Here is a 27,809-nt window from a genome sequence, read left to right as displayed (position 1 = left end):
GCCCGGCCCCCTTTGGCAGCCGGCAGTGGCCCGATGGCTATGCCTTTGGCAAGCGTCCCTGCTTTTAAGCCAACAAGCCCTGAAAGCCACACCTCTCACATGTAGTTCCCAGAACGAGCAGCAGGTGGTTCTCCTCAACAGTCTGGGGGCTGGCAACCAGCCAGCTAGAACTTGGCAGCAGACAAGCAGGCTGCTCCCCGTCTGGGCTGGAAGCTCCACAGGAGGCAAAGGGACCAGTTGGTAAGTCCCTGCAGGCAGATGGAATAGCCTTGCAGCTCCTTGTCACCTCCCAGTTTTACAGTCTGCTTACTGCAAAAAATCAGCATCCACTAGAGAAAATATGTTATGTGAACCCATCCAGGTATGGAGAGAGGCCAGCAGCGTCCTGGGTACAGCTCACCGTTGCGGCCCCACTAGCCATGCCCCGTACATCACATCAGAGTCTGATGTCAGATGCAGATGGGGGTGGTTTGCTCACAAACAGGGCTGCACCCTCCATTTGCGAGTAAAATCCAGCCAGCGCTGCATTCGCAGGGAGAGTCACTCTGGCCACACGGCGAATGCAGCGCTGGCCAGATTTTACTCACAAACATGCAGCCCCATTTGCAAGCACACCATGCCCAACATTTGACTTTTGGCGGGGTGTCTGGGATGTGAGGCGCAGCCCCTGAAGTGCGGCAGCCCCTGTTATTCGGATCCGTTCAGACGATGGGGGCTCCGCCAGTGAACCCATCCAAAATTCTACTGTGTCAATATAGATATCACTGAACTGGGAACATCAAGTTGCACTTGGAAATGTATGTGTGGTACATCCTGCCATAATAAAACAGCGAGCTGGGTCCCTTATGCTTTTGTGGATAGACACATGCATTTGGGGCAGGGGATAACTCTCATTGCAATTCTGTCACAGAACTAAACTGCAGGATAATTTTAATGTTGTATAATTCACGGCTTAACCTGGTCTAGCCAGCCCCAAACACGTACGTGTGTGTGTGTGTGTGTGATACTTGTAACATAATAAAGAATAAGGTACCTTTGAGAATGTTCAGACTACATTTTCTTCACTTCTTGATAAGTATGAGTACTAAAATCAATGGGAAACATCCTATCGGTATCAGAATTAAGTGTATTGATCCAGCCAACAGACCTCAATAAACATAACAATGTTACATAACATTGCAAAAAACCTCTAATACAAAAAGGACAATATGTCACAATTTAGCGTGCAAGATGGAGCAGAACTGTATATACACTAAAAGACCCAGAATGGTTACATGTGATCATTTATAATTTTGGCTCATGTCCTCATAGCTATCAGAAAGAATTTAGCTATGACTTCTGATAGTCTAAAAAGAGTTTTAAAAAATAGAAGGGTCAGAAGTTCTTCCAGACTATATAGCAATCAGTGGGTCAGTTAGCCTTTGATGTAGGTCTAGATAAAACCCCTCCCAAAAAAGCACATGAGTTTGTGTTTCAATTTCATCTGAAACACAAGTGTATAGTCTGTCAGAGTTGAGTATTTCTCTGTATCTCTCATCTAGCAAAGCTGGAGGAACATGTGAGGGTAAATGCCCACTTGTACTTTCAGAATCCTTAGATTCTGCAAGTGTTTGTTTGTTTGTTTAATCATATTTAGCTTGGAAGTTAACTGAAATAGGGAGCATACCAGTGGTGGCTGATGAAGGCTGAAGTGGGCAGGGTGGAGCAGAAGGCGGAGTATACCTTTAATGCCCAATAAAAGCGCCCACTGTTGCCACCTAGTTTTCCACACACCAACCTACTGTGTATCCCACCTCTGCGGTTCAGCTGACTGAGGCACATGCGTAACAATCAGTTGAGTGGTGGGGTAGGACACACCGTGGGTTGCCACATGGGATGTTGGGCAGCAGCAGGAGCTTTTACTGGGCATTAAAGGCATAGCCCATCTCTTGCTCCCCCTACCTGCCCCAGTCTCCACCGGCCACCATTGGTACTGAAATAGGGAGCACCATACCTTCAGCACCACACCTAAGCTCAAAGGTGAACAGGTCTTGTATGTTGCTGAGAGGGTTTTGGAAATTCACAGCTTTGATCCACTGGGCAATATGGGATTTAGCCTTATCAAAATTGTATGGGGGCAGCAATAATGGAGTAAATCCTGGAATGTAGATTTTAGATTTGGTATCTTCATCCATGGACTAACATGATGATCAAACAGAACTAATGGTAAGTAGCCTAATGAAAAATCAGGACAGCGTAACTACAGCCAGTCCTTTCCTATCTGTAACCACAACCAGTCCTTGCCATCTGGGATTAGCATTTTAGATTTGTAAGGCTTAATGTATGGTTTCTCTGAGCGTAGCATTATAGGTTTGTAAAGCATAGTGTGTGGTTTCTAGGCACTCTGGAACCTTTCAGAAATCAAGCATTATGGGACATGAGCCTTGAAAGCAGTATTTAATACTAAAGAGTCTAGTCATTTTAATTCAGCTCTCCTTTTCTGTGGATACATTCTTTAAAGGGATGTGACAGCACAATATTTATATCTATGTGAAAGCATTTCATTTTCCAACACATTTGTCTTTTAAAGGAGCATTTTATAAATAAAAAGATATCCTCGTGAGGGTTGAAGCAATGTTGAATACAGTAGAATTGATTTACATTCTGTGAAGCCTGGAATTCTAAATAGTGTCACTTTTTCCGCTATATAGTAGTCAAAAGAAGGCAGCTCATGAGTATTCTTCTTAAAAAGAAACATTTGTTTCAATACATTAACCATATGAGAGTGTTTATCCACTGTGGCCATTGCCTTCTAAAAGCAAAGCTGTGGTGCCAACAGCTATCAAAAAATACAATTGTAGAAATAAAGCCTTGACATGGAGAACTAAACTGTCTCCTCCAGGGTGAATAATAAGGTTCCCATTGATGCGAGGCTTTAGTGTCTAATGCAATCTTTTATTTATTGTATGGTGGCAACTGTAAGGCTGTATGTTTCTAAGAAGAGTCATCTTCCCTAATTTTGAAGGTGGAGCCACTTTGTCAAAAAAAAACAACCCTCCAAGTAGAAGAGCTATTTTCCACTACACTGACCTCCACACTTTTGGCAGCACTGGGGGTGTAAAGCTCTTTAAAAGAAGCAGAGCCCTGCCAAGGCCCAAGGCCATCTTGGAAGGTGCACATGGCAGGCTGGAAAGTATAGTCCTTTCCAGTGCTTTTCCCATAGGGCTCTATGGAGAAAGCTCTATTGGGAAAGTACTCATGGAACTCTGGGAATGAATTTTTTTTTTTAATATAATTTTTTATTTAATCATATTTCTATACCACCTGGTGTGTGTGTGTGTGTGTGTGTGTGTGTGTATCTATATCTATATCTATATCTATATCTATATCTATATATCAGGACATGTATATACATATCTGCCTGATACGTGTGTGTGTGTGTATATATATAACAGGGGGGGGAATTAAAACACTTGCATAAAATAAAAGCAAAACAATTTCTGTATGTATGTATTTATTTATCCTGTTTCTGTGCTGCCTGATATGTACATCTCTAGGTGGTGTATAAATTTCACAGAGTTAAACAATCAAACAGTTTAAAATTACTTTTAAGTAAAAGCCTGGGAAAACAGGTGTGTCTCAAGGGCCTTTTAAAAAGCAATTAGAGATGAAGAAGCTCTTACTTTGACAGGGAGTGCATTCCAAAGCCCTGGGACAGTCACAGAGAAGGTCCAGTCCTAAAACTAAAACCTTAAAATATTTAAAAGTATTAGTCTAGTTAAAAAGCTTTGGTGAATAAATGTGTCTTTAGAGACTTTTAAAAGTTGTCAGAGATGGGGAGGCTCTTAAATCAGCAGGGAGCGCATTCTAGAGTCTTGGGACAGCAACAGAGAAGACCTGTCCCTGTGTAGTCATCAGACGAGCTGGTGCATATGCAGATATATTCAGACAAATTTTTTTGGTTTATTGACTAAATCATTGAGTGATTTCTTAATCAGAGGGCAGCTTTAATTTAAATGTGTTCCTAGTCCCCCCCCGCCATTCATGTTTTGACAATGTAGCTTCAAATAGGAACCATATTTGCTTTGTCTTTTTCATGATCATGTTCTTAATGGATAAAACTGCTTTTCTTTTTTGGTATGTTTACATATATTTCTGAATGTGCATTCTTTTTATCCACAACAGTTGTATTTGTCCATGGCAGGGCAGACAAATGCACTATGTATTTAATCCATTAGAGGACAATTTCTTGTTCCATGAAGCCTTTAAACATTATGATAATCTTGATTATTTTTTCAGTTCCAAAGAAAACACAGCCTTCTCCTTCCAAATCTAAAATATCTTCGAGCACAGACATACCAGAGGCTGGACCTGGTAAATAACTTTGGGTATCATCATTCCAAATCACTCTACTTAGCACATTACTAAGATATGGAGAGTTTTCTTTTAAGGGCATCATTATGAAGAAGCAAATATCCTGCCATAAAGGATAAAACGCTGAACTGCCTGGGAACAATGACCACAATACGATCAAATTCAATGTATTTTTTGGTGGAAAATAGCCCGGCAAGTCCATAACAGCCACATTTAATTTCAGGAAAGTGGAATTCTCTGAAATGAAGGAATCATTAAAAGGAAGCTGAAAGGGCAACATAGATTCGACAGTCCTTTAAGAAAAGTGGGGGTTATTAAAACCACAATGAGGTCTTTTCATGATCTTGCAGGGGAGGGCAGGCGGGTTGCAGGGAAGGCAGGATCTCACCTGCCTTCCCCGGCAGATGAGGAGCCGCCGTCCTCTCCACCGCTGCACCCCACACCCCACGTGAGCAGTGGTGCGGCAGAGGGAGACACTGGGAGCGGGAGGACTTCCCCCTCCTACATTCCAGGGTGCCCCAGGGCATGAGTGTGGCAGCTGCTCTCATTAGAGCAGCCATCACGCTCGGCACTCCCACTCCTTCCCCCACAGCTCACTGCCAGAAATGACGGTGGTCTGGGGGGGAGCCATTTAAACTGGTGGTGATCGCTCAGACAGTTGCTGGCCAAGGTTAAGCGAACCACAGGTTTGCTTAACCTTGGCTAAAGAACAGATTAAAAAGTGGTACTTGGCATGGGGGCAGCACCTGGAGTGACCTCGCTCCCAGTGCTTCTAACATGCAACCTAACCCAGACTTGGCTGCCCTAGTCTGGGTTATGCTGAGTGTGTGAATACCCTTAATCATTCCTCAGATATTTTCAGACTGTGAGACGCTTTGGGACAGGGAGTTGTTTTCTTCTTCATTTTGCTATGTAAACTGCTTTGAGAACTTTTGTTGTTGAAAAGTAGGCTATAAATAGTCTAAATAATTAATATTGCATTCAGAGAAAACATATACCTTGGATTAGAAAAGGTACCAAAAAGTCAAGTTTTCCAAGAATCTTGGAAGCTATAGAAGGCAAGAAAGCTTTCACTAAGAAGTGAAAGTCTTGCCCAAATGAGAGAAAAATCTGCCCAAACAAATACAATCTGACAATAAGGCAAACAAATCAGAACATATTTCTGAAGCTACAAAAGCAAATAATGACCAATATAATGCACAGTCTTGCATCAGCATTTCCAACACACCGGGCTGCTGCGTTCATAAAGGCAGCTTTTGCACAACTCCTTAAAATCAGTGCTGCTGCAGTTGCACAGCACAGCTTCCTAATGGAAGTCCTGTTGTGCATTTGTGGCAGCACTGATTTTAAGGAGTTATGCAAGTGCACTCTTCTGTGAGCAGTGCACCCTGGCATGTCAGAAACGCCAATGGAAGGAAGACTGTGCATCGGCCTATATTTTAAAACACACATCACAGGAAGGAGCTTTCCCGGACAACAGGCTTTGCTGTGAGGCTTTACTGCGAGTTTGAAGTTGCTCCAAAAACCGAAGCAAATAGTGGATTCTTTTATCCCAGATATAAATCGGTTACACTCTAACATGCAGTGAAAAACCCAAATTGTGTGTGAAGTGCTCCCCAATTGCTCGCAGGGACTTTGGGGTAAATTTGGCCAATATGTGAACACACACTTCCATTCCAGAGGAGATACAAACTAAAAGGCAGGTGTGAAAAACTTTCAGGAAGCTAGTCAGAGAAGGAGTAGAAATATGGCCGTTGTAGCAACAGCTACTGAGGTTGTTTGCTGGTTGAAACTGTCAGCTGCTGCAGGGCAATTGAGAGGGAAGGGGGAAACTCATTCTTACCAGTAAGCACTGAGAAGTAGCAGTGGAGACAGGGGCGACTCAGTCCACACTGTGTAATACGCTGCTGACAACTGTCTAGAAGTCCCCTGTTGCACAAATGGGTTACTGATATCGGGTGCTGTTGGTGCAGCAGTCTCATCCATGTGAAGTGCTGACTGGACCAACCAGTGCACCCACCACCACTTCTTTGTAGTTACTGGTATGGACAGACTCCCCCCCACACACACACCCACACACCGCTGCCCTCCTTAGTTGCCCCACAATAGCGTAGGCAGCCAAGCTTAGGCTTGACTGCCCATGAGAACTGCCCAGATCTATACCAATCCTGGCAGTGCCAGGCTGCCAGACCCAGTGCCGAAGCCCAGCCCTTAGCCCAGGTTAAGGGCGCCCTTAACCTGGCTGCTGGCATCATGTGTCAGCACAGGCCTGCTTGCAGCTCACGCTGACACAGGGGCAGGGTGCTAGAGTGCCCTTCCCCTGGGGGTATCCCCAGTATGCTGCACTTGGCGGGCGGTGCACAGTGGGATACCCAGACAATGAGTCCCAGCCTTGGAACGATCCGCCCTGCTCCTCACTGCATGCAGTAGCACTGATCTTGTGGGAGCGCACTCCTTGCACCCACTAAGCACAGCATGATGGGCAGGGCGGCGGGGGGAGGCAAGGCTTGTGAAGCCTTCCCTGCACCTGCCTGGCAGGTCATGTAAATGGCCCCATTGTGAGTAACTCTCACCAGAGAACCACTTCATCAGCCACTGCTGGGCCTTTAACACAAAAGTGTTACAGGGGTCCTGAAGGAAGACAGGGACATAGCAGAGTAGCTAAATGAATTATTTGCTTAAGTATTCACTTAAGAACAGTGCATAGGGGAGCCTTCAAGCCATATCTGTCACACCCTCGGTCTCAGATAGCGAGGAGGAAGGGGAAGCTGACAGCCTTTAAGCCAATGCAGGGGTGCCTGAGGGGCAGAGCCCAGCTATCAGTTCCCAAGAGATGGCTGAGGAGGGTCCGGCTGGTGTTTCAGAGCAGGCACAGCAGTCTGGGGCAGCAGAGACAGCGACAGACAGACTAGAGCAGGCCTGCTCAACTTAGGCCCCTCAGCTGTTTTTGGACTACAACTCCCATAATCCCTAGCCACAGTGGCCAATAGCCAGGGATTATGGGAGTTGTAGGCCAACATCTGCAGGAGGGCCGAAGTTGAGCAGGCCTGGACTAGAGGATGAGCTGTGTGGGCAACCCCCACTGAGTCCACAGCAATGGCGTGTCACAAGGCGAAGAGCACAGCTGGAAACTACCAGGAGGAGTAAACACCTCTTGCTCTCTGATAAGCCTTTAATCCCTACCAGCTGAGAGTTATCAGCTTGGACTATAAAGCACGTCAACAGCTTTCTGTTAGCTGCTGGAAGACAACATTTGTCAACCCTCGTGTCGACAGCTTCCAGACCGAGCCTGATATAGAGAACTATTCTGAGCCGTGTTTCTTTTCTGCAGCCCAGTTTGTATTGTGGACTATCTTCCTGGACTTCCCTTCTGGGTGGCCAGATTGCTGACAATATCATCTGATCTGACCTACTGGACCTGGTCTCACGATCTGTGAGATCCGGTTGAGCGGGGAGGGAGCCCTGGGCGGCCAGATTGGCTGCCCACATGATTGCTGGCTCCAAGACGGAGCCAGCAGGGGCTGGGGAGCTTGGGGGCTGTGCAGCCCCCAGAAGCCCCCCTCCAGAGGTCTACTCGTTAGTAAGCACGGCGCGAAGCCGTGCCACGGCTACTCACGATTTAAAAAACCAGGTTTGTGGAGTGCTCACTCAGCAAACCTGGTTTGGGGGCAGGGGTTCTTGAGAGGGTTACCCGCTCCAGAACCACCAGGCTCCCAGCCGAGCCCGGTGGTTCTGACAATTGGGGAAAATCGGGCTAGGCTTTCCTAGCCCGATTATTCCTGATCGTGGGAATAGGCCCCCCTGCATTGTTACTGCCAAGTACTGAAAAGACAAGTACTGAAAAGACACAATCAGGGAAAATTGGGCTAGGAAAACCTCACCGCTCCAAACCGGATCTCACAGATCGTGGAAGGTTTTACGAATGGAAGGTTTCACGAATGGAAGGTTTTATTTTCTTCTACACCAACAACTTTTATATACACATATGTAGTTTCTGTAAAATTAATACTTCCATTAATTTTCTCCAGTTCTCTCATGATTTGTCTCCATTTTTTCCAGCAGAAATTATTCATTTCCCTCAAGAACCTATCACTACCATGACACCTCATACTTCTGAAAGGGCAAAGGCAACACTGGGTAATCATGTTTTGTGCTTCTCTCTGAATTTTTGCAGGAGAAGGAATTCCCAGGAGAAAGTTGTGTCATACCATTACAACTAATAATCAGTCTCTCTTTCCATATTCTAACTGCCCTTTGGCGCAAAATGCACAGTGCTTGTTGATTTCCACATAAAGTAATGATTACTGCATCACCACTTCCACATCAGTATCAATTGCTGAGTTCAAAAGACACAGCAGGCATAATTTTGCTTCAACACCATTTCTGTATGAAAGTATGAATTATTTCATTTCTAAAAAAGCAAAGTGAAACATTCCAATAGTGACCTTGGGTATCACATCCAAATAAGCCAATTGGTGTATGTACAAATTGGCTTACTTAGATGTGATGTACTTTGTAGAAATATCTAGATTCTTTTTTTTTTAAAGCAAGAATCTTGTAGCACCATAAATATTAAGACTGCAGTCTAAAGAGATAATATGCTTGTCCAGGGGGATGAACCATAATGCAGATAGATCTTTGATGTTTTGCTGCAGCAGTCCCCCACTGCAAGAAACACTGCTGCTATTCAGATTCAAAATCAGCATGTTGCATCAATAAGGAGAAGTGCTGCTGTGAGAATTGCAAATGAGAATCCTCAGTCTCCATGCCACTACCACCCCCGCCCACACACATACAGTCTAAGTCATTTATTGGTATAGAAATTTGTCAAATAAATAAATAAATAAATGGTGCGGATTTCATAGGCAAGAGCCTACTTAATAAGCTGTACAGAGAGAGTACAGAGAAGAGATGCACAAGTAAAGGAGATGTTAACACAAATAAAGTACATAATCTAAATGTAATCTGCATTTCCTTGGGGACAGAAACATGCTGTTAATACCAAATTAGGGAGCAATTACTTTTAGTTATATATATTAATTTAATTTATTTATTTACATTTATATCCTGCTGTTCTTGCTCTTCCTCTGAGGAGCTCAGAGCGGTGTACATGTTTATTTTTATCTTCACAACAACCCTGTGTATTGCCTACTTACGAGTAGACCCCATGCCTACTTACGAGTAGACCCCCGGAGGGGAGGCGAAAAGCCGCCTCCCAGCTCTGGGGGTCTCCCCAGTATGCCCTGTGCGCTCACTCAGGGCATACTGGGGCTTCTGGAGGCTGCGCGGCCCCTGAGCTTCCCAGCCCCCGCCGGCTCCGTCTTGGAGCCAGCAATCATGTGGGCAGCCGATCCAGCCGCCCAGGGCTCCCTCCCCACTCACCGCCCCAAACTGGGTCTCACGGATTGTGAGAACCAGTCCTTTCTCTCCAGGGTGAAAGTTGCCCAGACAGCTCACTGTCACAATGACCCAAAAAACCAAGCAGTTGTAAGGGCTGCTTAGAGGCACATCAAACCCTCAGACTGGTGGTGCCAGCCTCTGGCTTGCCAGCAGGGACTTAAATTTACATACAAGGTAGGATTGCAAAGTTTGACTGAAGCTACTTACACACACACACCCCACCACCACCACCACCACCACTATTTTTCGCAATATCAAGCCATTAACATCTCCAAGATTGATACCAGTTCATGGAGATGATGCCAATTCCTGGGAACTCTAGACCAATCTTGAGGGTTGGCAACTCTAGCATGGGGACAAGCCACAGCTTGGCTACCTTGGGTGACAGAGACATGGCCACTCCCCCAAGAATGCCCAACAAGTGGCAGAGAGCCTTTTGTAGGCATGCATGGCTTGCCATGTTACATTTGAGAGAGAGAAGATGGCAACTGAGGGGAACACAATTCCGCAGCACTGCTCCTGAACTCATGAACATGGAGGTCATTCACCCAATCAAAAACTGTGTTCTACCCTGGTTTGGAAGCTGTGTGTGCTCCCACACACAGGTTTTCCTCCTACCTTGCTTCTACTCAATTGAAAATTGGAAGTACACACAGCTCCCAAACCTGGGTAGGACACAGTTTATGATTGTGTCAATGACCTCATGGAGTAAGACAGGAGGCAGTAAAACATTGGTAGCCCCAGAGAATGGGTGCTGAACAGGAAGTAATCCCTATGTGGGGTGAGGATCTGGAATATAATAAGGTCATTCACACAATCAAAAACTGAGGTCATTCACACAATCAAAAATTGTGTTCTACCCAGGTTTGGTTGTGTGAAAGCAAAGTTGGAGGAAAACCTGAGTAGCTTTTCCTCTTACCTTGCTTCCACACACTGAAAATTGGGAGCACACACAGCTTCCAAACCCGGGTAGAACACATTCTTGTATTTTGTGAATGACCTCAGTATTATTTAATGGCCACTTCCTACAACCATTTCAGTCTGCAGCATCTGTACAAACACAAGGATCAACATCTGCCTGTGCTGAGTTCCGGGTGCATCAACCTGTGGAGAGGTGGTTTTGAAAATCCACCTACATGTGCTGAATTCAGCCTAGCTTTCACATTCCCCTGCAAACTATCTAAAAAGTGGGTGTAGCTTCCTATGTTCCTATATGGGACTTTAGCTAGTATTATCTGGACTAACCTTCCTTCATCAATCTAGCTATAGAGCAGTTGCTGAGGCTCTACACACGATCCGTGTGTAGAGCCTGGGAGGGTTCTGCGGGGAGAGCGGGCTTAGTACCGTGCGAGTGCTCAGGGCATTCTGGAGAGACCCCAAAGGCCTTCAGACTCCGGCTCGGGGGTCTACATGTGTGTTACCACATGTCGTGGCAGCACACGAGCAAAAAAATGAGGTTAACAGAGTGCTTGCTCCGTTAACCTCATTTAAGGGGAGGCGGAATTAGGCGGGCTAGCCACCTTGGAACCACTGGGCTCACCCGCGAGCCTGGTGGTTCCCATGATCAGTAGAAAGCGGGCTAGCTCCCTTAGCCCGCTTTCTACTGATCAAGGGAATAGCTTCCCTGTCTTCCTTTACTCCGTCACATATGCCTTCTGCTTCACTTCTCCTGAACTTGAGAATCCTATCTATCTATCTATCTATCTATCTATCTATCTATCTATCTATCTATCTATCTATCTATTTATTACATTCTATATCCCGCTCTTCCTCCAAGGAGCCCAGAGCGGTGCACTAGATACTTAGGTTTCTCCTCACAACAACCCTGTGAAGTAGGTTAGGCTGAGAGAGAAGTGACTTGCCCAGAGTCACCCAGCTAGTATCATGGCTGAATGGGGATTTGAACTCGGGTCTCTCCGGTCCTAGACTAGCACTCTAACCAGTACACCACACTGGCTCTTGTGGTGTAGTGGTTAGAGTGCTAATTAAGCATTCTTGTTATTGGAAAAGGCATCAACATGATCAGAACATACAAAATTGATTGTTGTCTTCCTTTTTGGATCTTTTCTCTAGTTGGTTTTCATAATTACTTTCTTGTTTGTTTGTTTGTTTGTTTGTTTGTTTGTTTGTTTGTTGCTTCTCTGCAGCCTGAGGGACAAAAATATTCTTGCGGCTTATAATCCAGGTTTAAATTTTTATTTCAGCTTCAACAGTGGAACAGTTCATTCCTAATAAATCAAAAACAACCACCCAGCCAAGAATGCTAGAGACCAAACCTGGTAATTGAGTCACTTTTGTAATTCTATATATTCATATAATTATATTGTTAGCCAAACCTCACTTTCTATATTTTTCAAGACAAATAGCCAAATTCCTCCTGTAGCCTGAGCAGCTACAGTCATAGGGGGAAAATATGATATTCCCACCCCTTGTCTTCTGTGGAAACTATTATATTGTTGCCAGATTTAGCAAACACTCTCAAGCTGAAAAGGTAGAAATGGCAATGGCTATTACCTTAGATAGTTAGTCAGTGCTTGCTTCTTCATGCAAGGATGTGTTAAATATCAACAGACAAACACTTGAAATGATTGAAAGGAACTAGAAAGGAACTGGAGTGGTGAATTAAAAGTGTTCTCCTGTTATCAGCTTTCTCTAAACCATACTTAATTAGCTGCTGTTTAGAATAGGATACTGGCTTAGCCCACTCCCCCCGCAGATGAGCAGCGGCTGGATCGGCTGCCCACACGACTGCAGGCTCCATCACGGAGCTGACAGGGGTGGCGGAGATCGGGGGCTGCGCGACCCCCAGAAGTTCCAGAATGCCCCGTGTGAGTACGAAGGGCATCCTGGAGAGACCTTTGAACCTGGGAGGCTGCTTGCAGCCTCCCAGCGGGGGTCTCCTCGTGTGTCACCATGGCGTGGAGCTGCGCCGTGGCAGCACACAGTCAGAAAACCTGGGTTAGCGGAATGCCCACTCTGCTAACCTGGGCTAAGGGGAGGGCTACTTTGGCGGGCTAGCCGCCAGAGAACCACCGGGCTCGCCTGCAAGCCCGCATGTTCTCATGATGGGGGAAAAACAGGCCGGGCTTCTTTAGCCTGGTTTTCCCCCATCGTGAAAATAGCCTCAATGAGCTGGGTCTCACAATCAGTGAGACCTGGTTTTTGTGAGAGCGCGGGGAGGGAGCCCTGGGTGGCTGGATCGGCCGCCCACACTATTGCCGGCTCCATGACATGCGCAGGGCATGCTGGCAAGACCCCCGGAGCCGGGAGGCGGCTTTTCGCCTGCCCTCCGGGGGTCTCCATGTGAGTAACAATGGTTCAGAGCCGCACTGCGGCTACTCACGATCGGGAAGCCCGGGTTTGCTGAGCGCTCGCTCCGCAAACCCGGGCTTTGGGGAGGGTTACAAAAGCGGGCTAGCTGCTTGTAAGCCACCGGGCTTGCCTGCGAGCCCGGTGGTTTACACGATCAGCAAAAATCGGGCTAGGCTCTCTCTCTCCCGATTTTTGTGGATCGTGAGAATAGCCCCTATGACTGCTAAAGATATTGATAGTTGTAAAAGTTCTCAGGACCCAATCCTGGCTGGCATGATGCACAAATCTGATACAGATGGAAGACATCGGTGTCACTGCAACTGTGCACAGTGAAGCAATGGAGCTGCTATTTCTAGCTGGTGGTTGTGCAAGCAGCATTCATCACAATGGGGGAAACCGAGGCAATGCTGCAGCCGCGTCACAGGAGCTGTGCTGCTGATATCTTCAGTCTGCATTAGACTTGCACATCTTGTCAGCCAGTGGTATTTAAACATGTATGTACCTATGTGCATGATCACAGCAAAAGCTGCAGTAGCTTCAGAAAATGTCACAATTTGTCAACTCTTTATAATGTTTGAGGTTATTTTTAAAAAATGACATTATCTATTATATTTTTCTAAGCAAGTATTTCCATTTAGTGTGCTTTTTTTGTTTTCAACATTATTTCTTCTTATTCTCTAACTTAACCAATTCTCTCAACTTCATTTTAGGGTTTCCCCCCCATATATTGTATTTCCTTCATTTTAGCTTCTAAAGATGTTCACAATTTTCCTTCCAACAGCATTACATCAGACAACCTCACAATCGCTTATAAACAAATCTACTATATCTTCTGAGCGGCACAAAGCAACTATGGGTAAAAACCTCCTTAGTGGATGTAGTCACTATTTATTTCCTCTTCAGCATCAAAAACAACTGTTTTTTGTGCTGTGACATCTCATTGTAGGAATGGATCAATAGATCGCAGCTCCCTCACTGCAATCTATTGGAAGTCAGCTATCGACACCATCACTTTATTTACTGTCTCCATCCATTGTTGTGTTTTTGCTCCAATTTATCATAGTAATCATCATCATCATCATCATCATCATCATAAGAACGCAGAGTACTGCTGTGGAGTATCTTATTGTCTTTCAGACCTGAGATGTTGCTCTCCTCAACCAGCCTTCATTATCCATCCTTATGAATCTTTTCACTGTTTTCCTATTTTCCAAATTCTTTTAATCAGCTGTCAGAAACATGGAATCATTATTGTCTGTACTTAATGCTTTTAAGGCATGTTCTTTCATTGAGCTAAACATGGCATGCAGCTTTGATTCTGAAAGAACACAATAATAATCTTGCTCCTTTTTTCCAGTTCCAAAAGAAACACGGATCATTCCTTCTAAACCCAAAACATCTGGCAAACCAGAAGTGCCCCAGACTAAACCTGGTAACTGCATTCTTTGTAACATTCAGTGTAGGTAGGGTTTTAGCAGGCTTTGAAAAGTGTAATAAACCTTTTGGACTTAGCAAATGTGATATCTTGAATTATGTTAGCAACATATTTCCCCCCCGTAGAATACATAGCAGATCATAATGTAAATCTAGTGAAAGGGGACATTTTTGAAACTAGATATAAATTTGTCATTTGCTAAGAATTACTGGATGTGACAGATAATTTCCACTGAATGTTTTGCTTCTATCATTTAAAAAATAAAATCAGTTAGATATTACTGTTTTATTGCTGTATAGTAAATTAATATCCATTGTCATGTTTGTTTTCATTGTCCACAAATTGTAATGCATGACATTGATTAGAAAAATTCCCTTTGTCTTCATGAAATATTGTGGTAGGGGAGGGTTTGGGTTCTCTTCTCTTCCTGTTGCCCCACCCAACAGGAAGTCCTGGTAAATAGGGAAAGAGCAAATGAAAGGAAGAGAGTACCTTTCCTTCTTGTGGACATTCTCACCACCTCTTCCTAGGCCTTCCTACGTGCACAGTAATCTGATCAAGGCATAATGGAAGGGGTGGGGCAACGGAATGAAGCAGAGCATCCCTTGCTTGCTTTCCTTCCTTTCACCTGCTTCTGCTACTCACTAAGTTATCGCTGGCTGAGAAGCATGGACAGCAGGGCATTCTGCTGGTCATCTCTATAGAGACACCATGCAAAGCAGAAAGATCCAGTGCCACTGCCTCTCGGTCTAGGACTCCGTGAGTGCAGCAGCAGTGGCAGTTGAATTTATTTGCCTTCTCTTTTGGAGAAGGTAGGTAGAAGGATCCCACAGAGGACAGTTTAACATAATCTGCCCCTTTTACTTTCCTGCTGCCTCCTTATTAGAGTGCATATACTAGATGTGGTCCTTTCCCAACTGGCACATCCATTTTGTTCCCTACAGCACCAGTTGCAACGTTACCAGGATCAATTAATCTTCACATTCATGTCCTCAATGGGCCCAAAGATACTCTGGGTAATTTTATTTATTTATTTACATCTTGACGTTGACTGAAATGTGATTCTATCAACGTAACTTTCTTGGAGGTTTATGAAGTTTATTTGAAAACGTTTAAAGAGTTTGTAAGTGAGCTTGCTTGATGGACTTCTTGATTATGCTGCAGGGTGCACTCCTCGTGATTGCCACCATACCCTTTCTTTGCTGTTCCATCTTGGGACCTCCATCTCATATACACATCCTGGCTATCACTGATACACTGCCTCACACTTCTCTGTCTGGGTTTGTTAATGCTGAATATCCTCCTGGTCTCAAAGATTTCATCTTTCGTAAAAGCACGACTCCCTGCCAGGTTTCCAACAATGAGCATTTTAGCTTCTAGGCTACTTTGAAAGAGTCTTACTTTTCCTTTGCACTTTGTAGCATTCCATTTAAAGAAGACATGGTGTGCACTTAACAAATTCTAATATTGTGTTTTCAGTTCCATCCAAGCACCAGAGTGACGTAACAACTGAAAGTCCACGTTTGAAAACTGGTAATAAATTTGTTTTTGTTTCATTATAATTAATTTAGTGACTCAAATAATCCTGACTAATGAAGCACTGTTGCTACAGGAGAAGCACTGGTGATTCTGAAGAGTTCAATTAACCCAACTCCAATGCTCATGCGGCGGGGGTGTGTGTGCAGATTTTGACAACCTCTCCTTCCCCAAGAAGCACTCTGTGCCACCCAAAAATATATATATGAGGGTTGCACAGTCCTCAGGGACATATTTTCAGGTGGCACAGAATCCTTCTGGGGGAAGGGAAAGTTGTTAAAATTCACCCCCTGGAATTCTTCAGAAACAATGTGCTAACACCAGTGCTTCTCCCATAGCACCAGTGTGGTTCATTGGTCTAGAGATCAGCCAGTATTTTGAGAGTTGGCTAAGCATCTCCTGATCTCTAACTGAGTATTTTGCATTTATGGTCTAATAATACATATATTATAACCCCAAAATACTACTGTTTAATCATATCATTGTAACTCATATTCCTAGAGTTGGCATATATTGCCAACTCTGACTGAAGTTATTCCTGGAGATTTTGTCTCCACTTTCCCCCCAATGTTTCTCAAAATATCAAGCTATTAAAATCTCCAGGATTGCTTTCATTAGTCAACTGGAGATTAATGCTGATTCCTGAAGACTCCACACCAGGAGAGTTTCGAACCGAACCTCCACCCTGGCCATTCAGGGGGAGGGGTGGTGGTTCGCGAATGATTTTTTAAAATGTGAATACTTACTTACTTACATACCCCCTCCAGGGGGCTTCTCTGAGGCCACAGGGAGGTCCACAGAGGTTTCCCCTTCCCCCACTGGCCTCTGGATCAGGCCACACAGAGGCCCATTGGGCATGAGCGACAGCCTCCAAAATGGCCACCACAATGGGGGTGAGGCCTGGAACAAGCCGAAGACTGCCAGAACAGGGTAATTTGCAGCATAACAGAGGCTGTTGGGGGGAGGGAGAACCTCCGCGGACACCCCAACAGAGGCGATAAGTATAAAAAAAAATGTAATCATTCGCAAACACTCCCCCCAACCGAGCCTAAATGGGGTGGGGGTGCTGGACCAAACTGGCCTGGTCCAGTTAGGGTCCAGTTTGGACTTGAACCGGGCCAGCCAGTCTTGTGCACACCCCTAGGGCTCATTTCAAAGAGTTATTCTTACTCTTTGAAGCTTAACAGTTGAATCTTTACAATTTGGGACATAGATTTCTAAATGACCACTTCCACCCATATGAACCTTACCATATATTTTGGCCTTCAATCTATTCTGTGTACCATCACCATCAGAGGTGAGACTTCTGGGTGCATGGGAATGGGCCTTCTTGGTGGTGATGTTCAGACTATGGCACTCTTGTCAAAATGCACCCCCCTGCACCTGTAGAAATCAATTTAAAGCAATATTGTTTACCATTCCTTAAGAACAGCCCCGCTGGATCAGGCCCAAGGCCTATATAGTCCAGCATCCTGTTTCACACAGTGGCTCACCAGATGCCGCTGGAAGCCACAAGCAGAAGTTGAGGGCATGCCCTCTCTCCTGCTGTTACTCCCCTGCACCTGGTACTCAGAGGCATCCTGCCTTTGAGGCTGGAGGTGGCCTATAGCCCTCCGACTAGTAGCCATTGATAGACTTCTCTTCCATGAAGTTATCCAAACTCTTCTTAAAGCCTTCCAGGTTGTTGGCTGTCACCACATCTTGTGGCTGAGAATTCCACAAGTGGATTATGCATTGTGTGAAAAAGTACTTCCATTTGTTGGTCCTTGATTTCCTGGTAATAAATTTAATGGGATGACCCCTGGTTCTAGGGTTATGTGAGAGGGAGAAGAATTTCTCTCTATCCACTTTCTCTACACCATGCATGATTTTATAGACCTTTATCATGTCTCTCTGCAGTTGTCTTTTTTCTAAACTAAATAGCCTCAGGTGTTGTAGCCCTGCCTCATAAGAAAGGTGCTCTAGGCCCCTGATCATCTTGGTTGCCCTCTTCTGTACCTTCTCCAGTTCAACAATGTCCTTTTTAAGATGTGGTGACCAGAATTGTACACAGTACTCCAGGTGTGGCCACACCATAGTTTTGTATAAGGGTATTATAATATTAGCGGTTTTATTTTCAATCCCCTTCCTAATGATCCCTAGCATGGAATTGGCCTTTTTCACAGTTGCTGTACATTGAGTCGACACTTTCAACGAGCTGTCCACCACAACCCCAAGATCCTTCTCCTGGTCAGTCACCGACAGCCCAGATCCCATCAGAATATACTTGAAGTTGGGGGGTTTTGTCCCAATGTGCATCACTTTACACTTGCCAACATTGAACCACGTTTGCCACTTTGTCGCTCACTCCCCCAGTTTGGAGAGATCCTTTTGGAGCTCCTCACAATCCGTTTTGGATTTCTCTACCCAGAAGAGTTTGGTATCATCTGCAAATTTGGCCACATCGCTGCTTACCCCTACTTCTAGATCATTTATGAATAAATTAAAAAGTACAGATCTCTGGGGGTCCCCACTTCTTACTTCCCTCCATTGTGAAAACTCTCCATTTATACCTACCCTCTGTTTCCTGTCTTTCAACCAGTTAGCAATCCACACATGTACTTGTCCCCTTATCCCATGACCGCTAAGTTTCCTCAGGAGTTTTTAATGAGGAATTTTGTCAAAAGCTTATTGGAAGTCCAGGTATACTATGTCAACTGGATCACCTTGATCCACACACTTGCTGACACTCTCCAACAACTTGTTTGGACACTACTACTCCAACAACTTGTTTGGACACTACTCCAAACTCCAAAAGGTTTGGAGTAGGATTCAGTAGATTAAGTAGGCTGTTCTTGGAGAATTTGTTTTCTGTCCTTGATTCAGAATTACTTCTACTGTTTTTATTTTTTATTTTTTATTTTTGTTTGTAGTGTCATTGTTCTTCTGTTGATTATGAGTTGGAACAAACTTACACTTATGCAATGGATCTTTCCCACTCCTTCCTCCCCACAGCTGCTGGGAGATGAGCAAGTGAAGCTCACAGATGGTGCATGCTTTAAGTTTCTGGTAGGGATGTGCATGAATCAAGTTTTGAGACGCGATTCAAAACACATCCCTAGCCCCTTTAAAATGGAGGAGAGCAGGAGAATACCTGTTCCTCCACCACTCACCACCACTTCCTGAATAGGTGTCTCCTCCAAGCTATCTTCACATGCTGGTGGCGCTCTCCCCAGCTGCCCCGGTGCGACGCTGGCACGCACATGGCCGCTGAACATATGCATGACAGAGTCATGCGGGGGCAGCTGGGGCGAGCGCTGCCGGCACGAGAAGATAGCTGGGAGTAGCACTGCGCCACCTATTCAAGAAGTGGTGGTGAGTGGCAGAGGAACAGGTATTCACCTGCTCTCTTCCATTTTAAAGGGGCAGGGGATGTGCTCCAAATCATGTCTCAAAACGCTATTCATGTACATCCCTAGTTTTGGGGGTTCCTCCTCTGTCGCCTGCTGTGCTTTATCCCTTTTCAATTCCAGGAATAGTTTGGAGGAACTACAGTGGAGAGGAGGAGAGAAAGTTCTGTTGTATGAGCATATGTTTGGATCCAACCTTATGGTTTTATGAAGATTGTCAACTACTTTGAGGGTCCTTTTTGGGAATGGAAAGGCATGTTATAAATATTTAAAGAAATAAAACATTGTGAAATCACGTATGTCAGGACTGTCATCACTTTTTAAGAGGGAGATGAATGGAAATGAACAGTGAGGTCTGTTTTTCCCTCTTCTACCTAATGTGTTTGGCTCCCAAGAGTGAACCAATAGCACCGATCATCCGTTAAATGAAAGGCATGTGGCTGCAGGAGAAACTCTTGCACAATCTCAAGTTTGCAGAGATCTTTTTATACAGCAATATTTTGCTTTGGATTATCTTGGAATTTGAATGCCTACCGCAGGTTATATCAAATGCCTTGTGTATCAGATGCCATTACAGTACGTTGCATCTTGCCTTGTGTATCAGATGCCATTACATAACAAGATACACATAGCATCTTGCCTTGTGTATCAGATGCCATTAGATTAGAATGTAATCACAATTTGTAGAGTGTGATGGACAATGTCATCCTGTTTGACAGCATGGACAATGTCATGCTGAACCTTTTAGAGTGTTCCGAGCGCTTCACATTCATTGTCTGAGTAATCCTGTCTAGGTCAATATTATTATCCCCCAGGTAGTGGGGACAGAGGTAAAAACTGAACTGGAGATTTCACAGCTCAGGGCCAAACAAGATGTGTTACTTTTACTTTCAATAGCAGCTGCAAGAGGGCCCAATAAGGACTGGGGCTGTGATGCAGAGCTAGGGTCCCCTTTTAATTCCATTCTGTTTCCTCACTGAAAATTCCCTCCCACCCTCAAGCTTCGATGGGTCTCCAAAGGTGCCATTTGCTGCAATGGCTACTGCACTCGGTAGCATTTTGAGCAGTGTATGGAGGCATGATAAAGAAAACTGAGCTTCTGTGGGTTGTGTGTATTGCAAAATGTACAGAGAAACACTATAATAATGAAACCACTGAGGTTTTTTTAATGAAATGTTGAATGTGGATAATTACTGTGTTTGCAGAAATTATGGTTTTGATTATATAAATGCTTTGCATAATCCTTTAATTTAGATCCTAATAAATGCTAGAAATTGCAGTGTTGACATATGTCTGTTTCTCCTGCCATTGTTGTGCTTGGATCCCCTCTGGAGCAAATTATGCTGTATGTTATCTTAATCACAGTTAATATCCTTACAAATTAATCAAGTTTTCTTTTCTTCCTATCAGCACCAAATAAAGTGTATTTCACCACTGCGAAAACCAAGACAAGACCTGGTAATACATTCCGGTTTTTTGTATGTTCTTCTGAGCTACTCACATACTTAGAGCTTGAGATCTTCATTATTAAACACAACTGGTAAAAAAATTTCATTTTGATTGATGAACAGATACAGAAGCTCTTCTCACGATTGGTGAGAAGAGCTAGCAGGCTATCTGTGGGTAAGGAGGGCTTTACTTACCTTCTCCACAGATGATCTTCTGTTGCCCAGACGAGTAGCAGCTCTCTTGCAGCTCCTGCTGCCGCTCCCGGGGTCCGGGTGCTGGGACGCACCACTGCACATCACCTGCCCCCCAGAGCTCCAATAATGCACTTGTGCGGTGCATTACTGGGTCCCCCTCTCCCTAAGTGTACCCACCGTGGCTACAAGCAGCCGCAGCAGACACACAATCAAAGAAAATAGACTAAGGGAGTATTCACTCCCTTAACCTCCTTTAACATGGAGGCTACTTAGGTGGGTTTTTTGTCGTGTGGCCACTGGGACCATGCCTGAGCCTGGTGGGTCACACAAGTGTGCAAAACCGGGCTGGGCTCCCTTAGCCTGGTTTTGCACACTCGTGTGAATAGCCTCACAGTATAACAAGTTTGTTAACGTTAGAATAGCTAACAAGGCTTTGCCCTACTTGCTTCCTAAAAATCCTCCATACTTAGGTTTTCCCAACATGGAGCTAAAATGAGAAGGCTGTTTGCACAGTCCTTGTGATGATCCATAGATGTCCCTGCTGTCCAACCTCCATCCCCCCGCCAGACTTTTAATCAGTATTTTATTCAACTGGCATCCCCTTTTGCCAGTCTTCAAAGCGCTGCACTCTTACATACATTTTGTTTCTACATTGTGGGACACAGAGTAGGGCCCAAGCTGAGCTTGGTTACATGTTGTTTGACGTGTATAGTATTACTTTTTTTTACTACTGGCTCCTTTGGAAAAGGCTGGATGTAAAGAAGGCAGGTGATACAATCTGCCCTGCATGTTTCGGAAACAAAGCAGATAATGGCAGTTTCCACAACGTCCTTTGCCAACTTATGGGATAGAGGAGGCATGTTACAACATTTGAACTAGAATCTTCCATTAAATGTAATGGAAAAATAATTTCATTACAGGACCGCATACATTTCTGGAGGATCTCCAGATATATTTTGAAGAGTTTTGATTCAATATGGAACTATGTAATTTAATCCATACATCATTCTTGTAGAGTTGAATTTTACTATAATTTAAATTTGAAAATTGGCCTGTTGTCCATATATTTCAAGTAAAATGTGCTCTGGAATATTATGAGGTCACGGTGAGAAAATGAGTAAGGTGTGTGTGTTTTGCCCAAATATGACCTTGTTTTTCCAGACCATAGTAAGTAATTTTTTGCTTAAAGCAAACTATGATGAATTACACATACCAAATCTTGATGTTTCCCTTTCAGTTGATTTCTAATTATTTTTGGATATTCTGATTTATACAGAAGCAGACAAATTAACAACTATATGACAAATTAACAACTATTTGAAGGAGAGCTGGTCTTGTGGTAGCAAGCATGAATTGTCCCCTTTGCTAAGCAGGACCCATCCTAGTTTGCACTTGAATGGGAGACTACATGTGAGCACTGTAAGATATTCCCCTTAGGGGATGGGGCCACTCTAGGAAGAGCATCTGCATGTTTGCATGCAGAAGGTTCCAGATTCTCTTCCTGGCATCTCCAAATAGGGCTGAGAGAGACTCCTGCCTGCAACCTTGGAGAAGCTGCCGCCAGTCTGTGTAGACAATACTGAGCTAGATGGACCAAAGGACGGACTCAGTATAAGGCAGTTTCCTATATTCCCATGACTATAAAACTAGTGTAAAAACAATTTAAGCATACCATTGCTTTCTAATGGGTTCTAATAACTTTAGTAATTTGACCCTCTCTTCATTTCAGTTGTAAACAAAACAACTCCAGCCCCTGACAGAACAAGAACACTTGGAGGATTGACATGGGGCAAGATACCAAGAGGTAATACTTCCAGATCTTCTTTTTAACTGTTTACATGTTTTAATATTATTTTGTCCTTAGGGATGAGCTGGATAATGTCTATCTTTGTTTTTCTTTGTTTTGTTTTCAAAGCTGTCTTCAAAGCTGTTGACTGGATTCTACCCAGGTTTGGGATCTGTGTGTGCTCCCAATTTTCATTTGTGTGTGCTCCTAATTTTCATTTGTGTGAAAGCAAGGTAGGAGGAAGGTAGCTACCCAGGTTTTCCTCCTACCTTGCTTCCACACAATCACTTGCTTCCACACAATAACTTCTACCCAGGTTTTCCCCTTAACTTGCTTTCACACACCAAAATTAGGAGCATACACAGTTCCCAACCCTGGGAGCCCCCATTGTGTAAATTATTATTATTATTTCTTGTTTACACAATCAGACAGGTGTTATTGACTGGTTTGTTTTATCCAGACATCGAGTCCTTCCCAAGGACCTGGGATGGCTGAATTTTATTGTCAGTTGTTATAGATATTGTCACAGAATATAGGCTGTTCCCAGTAAAGCTGCTTTTTGGAATTAGCTGATGGTGATTTCTGTGGCCCCTATGGTGTTGAGGTGCTCTTCAAGGTCTTTTGGGACTGCACCCAGGGCGCCAATTACCACTGGGATTATTTTGGTCTTTTTCTGACACAGCCTTTCAATTTCAATTTGTAGATCTTTGTATTTGGTGGGTTTTTTCTATTTCTTTTTCTTCTATTCTGCTATCCCCTGGTATTGCTATGTCGATTATTTTCACTTGTTTTTCTTTCTTCTCGACTACAGTTATATCTGGTGTATTGTGTGGCAGATGTTTGTCTGTTTGTAGTCGGAAGTCCCATAATATTTTTACATCTTCATTTTCTACCACTTTTTCAATTTTACGGTCCCACCAATTTTTGGCTACAGGTAGCTTGTATTTTTTGCAGATATTCCAGTGTATCATCCCTGCTACCTTGTCATGCCTTTGTTTGTAGTCAGTCTGTGCGATCTTTTTACAACAGTTGATTAGGTGGTCCACTGTTTCATCTGCTTCTTTACAAAGGCGGCACTTGCTGTTTGTTGTTGACTTTTCTACTTTTGCTCTTATTGCATTTGTTCTTAGTGCCTGTTCTTGCGCAGCCAGTACTAAACCCTCTGTTTCTTTCTTCAAGTTGCCATTCTTAAGCCATTGCCAGGTCTTGGTGATGTCTGATTTTCCACTTATATTGTGCAAATATTGACCATGCAGGGGCTTATTTCTAGGGGTGTGCAATTTGGTATTTTCGGTGTTTCGGTTCGGACGCAAACCGAAACACCCCTGTTCTGTTCTGTGCCCGAATTTTGCTCACCCAAATCACCCCCGATTCGGTTTGGATTTGGATTTACCCGAATCCGAATCCGAATCGATTCGGGTAAGAAAAATGGGTCCTGGGGCCAAAACAGTGGGGTGGTAGTGCCCAATGGGTGGAGGCTACCACCCAAATTTCAGGGGGATTGGGCAAAGGGCTGATTTTTGGTGGTTTTTTGAAGTTTTAGTGTCTTTAGGGCAGATCGGGGCAGAAGGTGGGATCTGGGCCAGAAGGGTGGGGTGGTAGTGCCTAATGGGTGGAGGCTACCACCCCAATTGCAGAGTGATTGGGCAGAAGGCTGATTTTTGGTGAATTTCCAAAGTTTACACGTTTTTAAGGTTTTGCTCCATTAGGTAGAATGGGGGGTGTATCGCTTCATGTCGGGGGGAACGGGGTGGCCTAGAGCGGTGTGGGGTTGGTGGTAGTGCCGGGTAGGGGCAAGGAAGCTACCTGCATTTTTTCAAAGGATTTGGGCAGAGGGCTGATTTTTGGTTAATTGTTGAAGTTCATGTCTTTAAGGTTTAGATTCTATGATAGCAAATTAGAGTGGATTCATGGTGTATCATTGAAAATCTCATTTGCTATCATAGAATCCACACTCAGAATACCTCAGAAAAAACAGAACCCTGTACGCCATGGGTTAGAAACCCATGGGGGTGGTTGGCACCCTATGTGCACTACACCACCACTCGCTCTGGGCCACCCCAGCACCCCCCAAGTGCACTTATGGGGCTGCTGAAAGCTCCATTCTATTATAACTTATGAGGAAAAACCTTAAAGACGCGTAAACGTCAACAATTAACCAAAAATCAGCCCTCTGCCCAAATCCTTTGAAAAAATTCAGGTAGCTTCCTTGCCCCTACCCGGCACTACCATCAACCCCAAACCACTCTAGGCCACCCCTTTCCCCCCGACGTGAAGCGATACACCCTCCATTATACTTAATGGGGGGAAACCTTAAAGATGTGTAAACTTCAGAAATTCACCAAAAATCAGCCCTCTGCCCAATCACTCTGCAATTGGGGTGGTAGCCTCCACCCATTAGGCACTACCACCCCACCCCACTCTTTTGGCCCAGATCCCACGTTATGCCCCCTATCTGCCCCAAAGAAACTAAAATTTCAGAAATTCACCAAAAAATCAGCCCTTTGCCCAATCCCTCTGCAATTGGGGTGGTAACCTCCACCCATTAGGCACTACCACCCCACCCCACTCTTTTGGCCCCAGGACCTTTTCAATTAAAGTAAAAGGAAAGCAATTTCTGCATTGAAATCAATGGAGGCAAAAAGGCGGGAAATTTAAAAGGACGTCAAACTGAAAACAGAGGGGGAAGAAGAAGACAAGACTGGCACTTTTCTAGGGCACAAAAAGGAGACCCAAAACACCTGAAAAATTCAGACCGAAACAGGGGTGATTCGTTTCGGGTCCGAAAATTATCGGGTCTCATCATGGGTGATTCGGTTCGGCTCCGAATCACCCGAAATTGGCCATTTCGGGCACAGATCGTTCTATGCCCAAAACGTTTTGCCATCCCTATTTATTTCTCCATTTTTCTGCTCGGTTCTTGACTTGTTCTTTCTTGTAGGCCTGCTTTCTTTCATTGGTGTTGAATAGTTTCGCGTTATTGACCATTTGAAGTGCATCTTCTTCACTGTTCTTGATATATTCATCAAGGCCTCTTTTCTCCTCCTCTACTGTTTGATGGACTTGCAGCATTCCTCTTCCACCTGAGCTGCGAGGGAGGTATAGCCTATCGACATCACTGCGGGGGTGCAGAGCATGATTGATGGTCATGATTTTCCTGGTCTTACGATCCAGAGTCTCTAGCTCTGCCTGGGTCCAGTCTATTATTCCTGCAGTGAATCTGATAACAGGAATAGCCCAGGTTTTTATGGCTTGTATGGTGTTACCGCCATTGAATTTGGACTTGAGGATTTTTCTAACTCTCCTGATGTATTCACTTCCAATTTTTCTTTTAACTTCAGTATGTGTAATGTTATCAGCCTGGAGAATGCCCAAGTATTTGTAATGTTCTTTCTCTTCCAGGTTCTTGATCTTGCTTCCATTATTAATGCAGCACACTTGTCTAGTCCAAACTCCATTGCTATATCGCTACTGAATATACGGACAGTGTTTAGCAGTGATTCGATTTCTGACTGGGACTTTCCATACAAATTCAGATCGTCCATGTACAGCAGATGGTTGATTTGACTTGATGTTTTAGATGTTTGGTGTCCGAGGCCTGTTTTGTTTAGTATTTGTGAAAGTGGGGTCATGGCGATTACAAACAACAGAGGGGATAGTGAGTCCCCTTGGAAAATGCCTCTTCTAATGCTAACCTGTCCAAGTGTCTCGCCATTGATTGTTAACTGTGTACTCCACATGCTCATTGCCTTTTTTATAAATATCTGAATGTTTTTGCTGACCCCAGTTGTTTCTAAACATTTTAGTATCCATGTGTGAGGCAATGAATCGAAGGCTTTCTTGTAGTCAATCCATGCAACACTTAGATTGGTTTTTCTTCTCTTGCAGCTTTCTAAAATCATTTTGTCAATCAGCAGCTGGTCTTTTGTGCCTCTGGTGTTTGGGCAATTTCCTTTCTGTTCAACTGGAAGCTGTTTGTTAGTTAATAAGTGTTGCATCACTTCATCTGCTATTATTCTAGTTAATAATTTGAACATGGTTGGCAGGCAGGTTATCGGTCTATAATTACTTGGAACTGCACCTTTTCCTGGGTCTTTCATGATGAGATGAATTTTCCCAGTTGTTAGCCATTGTTCAATATCACCTCCTTGCAAAATGTGATTTCACTGTTTTGATAATTGTTTATGAAGGCTTGTTAGGTGTTTAAGCCAAAAGCCATGCAGTTCATCGTCGCCTGGCGCAGTCCTATTATTATTATTATTATTATTATTATTATTATTATTATTATTACATTTATATCCCGCTCTTCCTCCAAGGAGCCCAGAGCGGTGTACTACATACTTGAGTTTCTCTTTCACTACAACCCTGTGAAGTAGGTTAGGCTGAGAGAGAAGTGACTGGCCCAGAGTCACCCAGCTAGTTTCATGGCTGAATGGGGATTTGAACTTGGGTCTCCCCGGTCCTAGTCCAGCACTCTAACCCCTACACCACACTGGCTCCTGTGACCTCTAACTGCTTTGATTGTGTGTTTCAAAATGTAACCCTCACTAGGGATGCGCACAGAACCAGTTTGGAGGCCCTTTATGGGCCTCTGAACCAGTTCGAAAAACCAGCAGTTCCACTGTTCGACTGGTTTGTCGACGGGGGGGTGTCTATCTTTAAGAGCAGGGGAGGGTGCACTTATCCCTCCCACCACTTTGTCTGTTTTTGTCAAAGCCCATCAGGGCGGCAGGGTACCTCCCTGCCGCCCCATTGCCCCCATTGTCTGGATATGACCGGAAGTCTCTGATGCACCTGCGCACACTGGCACATATGTGTAGGCAGTCGCAACGTGCACGTGCCCATGCCGGTGTGTGCAGGTGTGCCTGATACTTCTGGTCATATCTGGACAACGGGGGCAATGGGGTGACAGGGAGGTACGCTGCTGCCCCGATGGGCTTTGGAAAAAACAGATG

The 27,809-nt window shown here is 44.4% G+C and overlaps 1 protein-coding gene across 21 annotated transcripts in view; it reads left to right on the top strand.

Annotated features, from left to right (window-relative positions):
• The window catches only part of ABI3BP (ABI family member 3 binding protein), a 233,136-nt gene that overhangs the window by 165,502 nt on the left and 39,825 nt on the right, over positions 1-27,809 (top strand). For 16 of the 21 annotated variants that reach the window (XR_008320120.1, XM_053312005.1, XM_053312018.1 and 13 more), the window contains 9 exons: positions 4,279-4,353; positions 8,413-8,490; positions 11,958-12,032; positions 13,847-13,921; positions 14,423-14,497; positions 15,445-15,516; positions 15,980-16,033; positions 20,836-20,883; positions 22,798-22,872. Coding sequence is in view for 20 of the 21 variants with exons in the window: in XM_053312005.1 (XP_053167980.1) it covers positions 4,279-4,353; positions 8,413-8,490; positions 11,958-12,032; positions 13,847-13,921; positions 14,423-14,497; positions 15,445-15,516; positions 15,980-16,033; positions 20,836-20,883; positions 22,798-22,872 (627 nt within the window). In the remaining variant the exon portion in view is untranslated. The remainder of the gene's footprint in view (positions 1-4,278; positions 4,354-8,412; positions 8,491-11,957; positions 12,033-13,846; positions 13,922-14,422; positions 14,498-15,444; positions 15,517-15,979; positions 16,034-20,835; positions 20,884-22,797; positions 22,873-27,809) is intronic. The other 5 variants (XM_053312001.1, XM_053312008.1, XM_053312006.1 and 2 more) reach the window with 5 other exon arrangements.

This window comes from Hemicordylus capensis, chromosome 3 (assembly GCF_027244095.1).
Source record: "Hemicordylus capensis ecotype Gifberg chromosome 3, rHemCap1.1.pri, whole genome shotgun sequence".
Lineage (NCBI taxonomy): Eukaryota > Metazoa > Chordata > Lepidosauria > Squamata > Cordylidae > Hemicordylus > Hemicordylus capensis.
The sequence above is the reverse complement of the archived record's forward strand: the minus strand, read 5'-3'. Positions and strand labels throughout refer to the sequence as shown.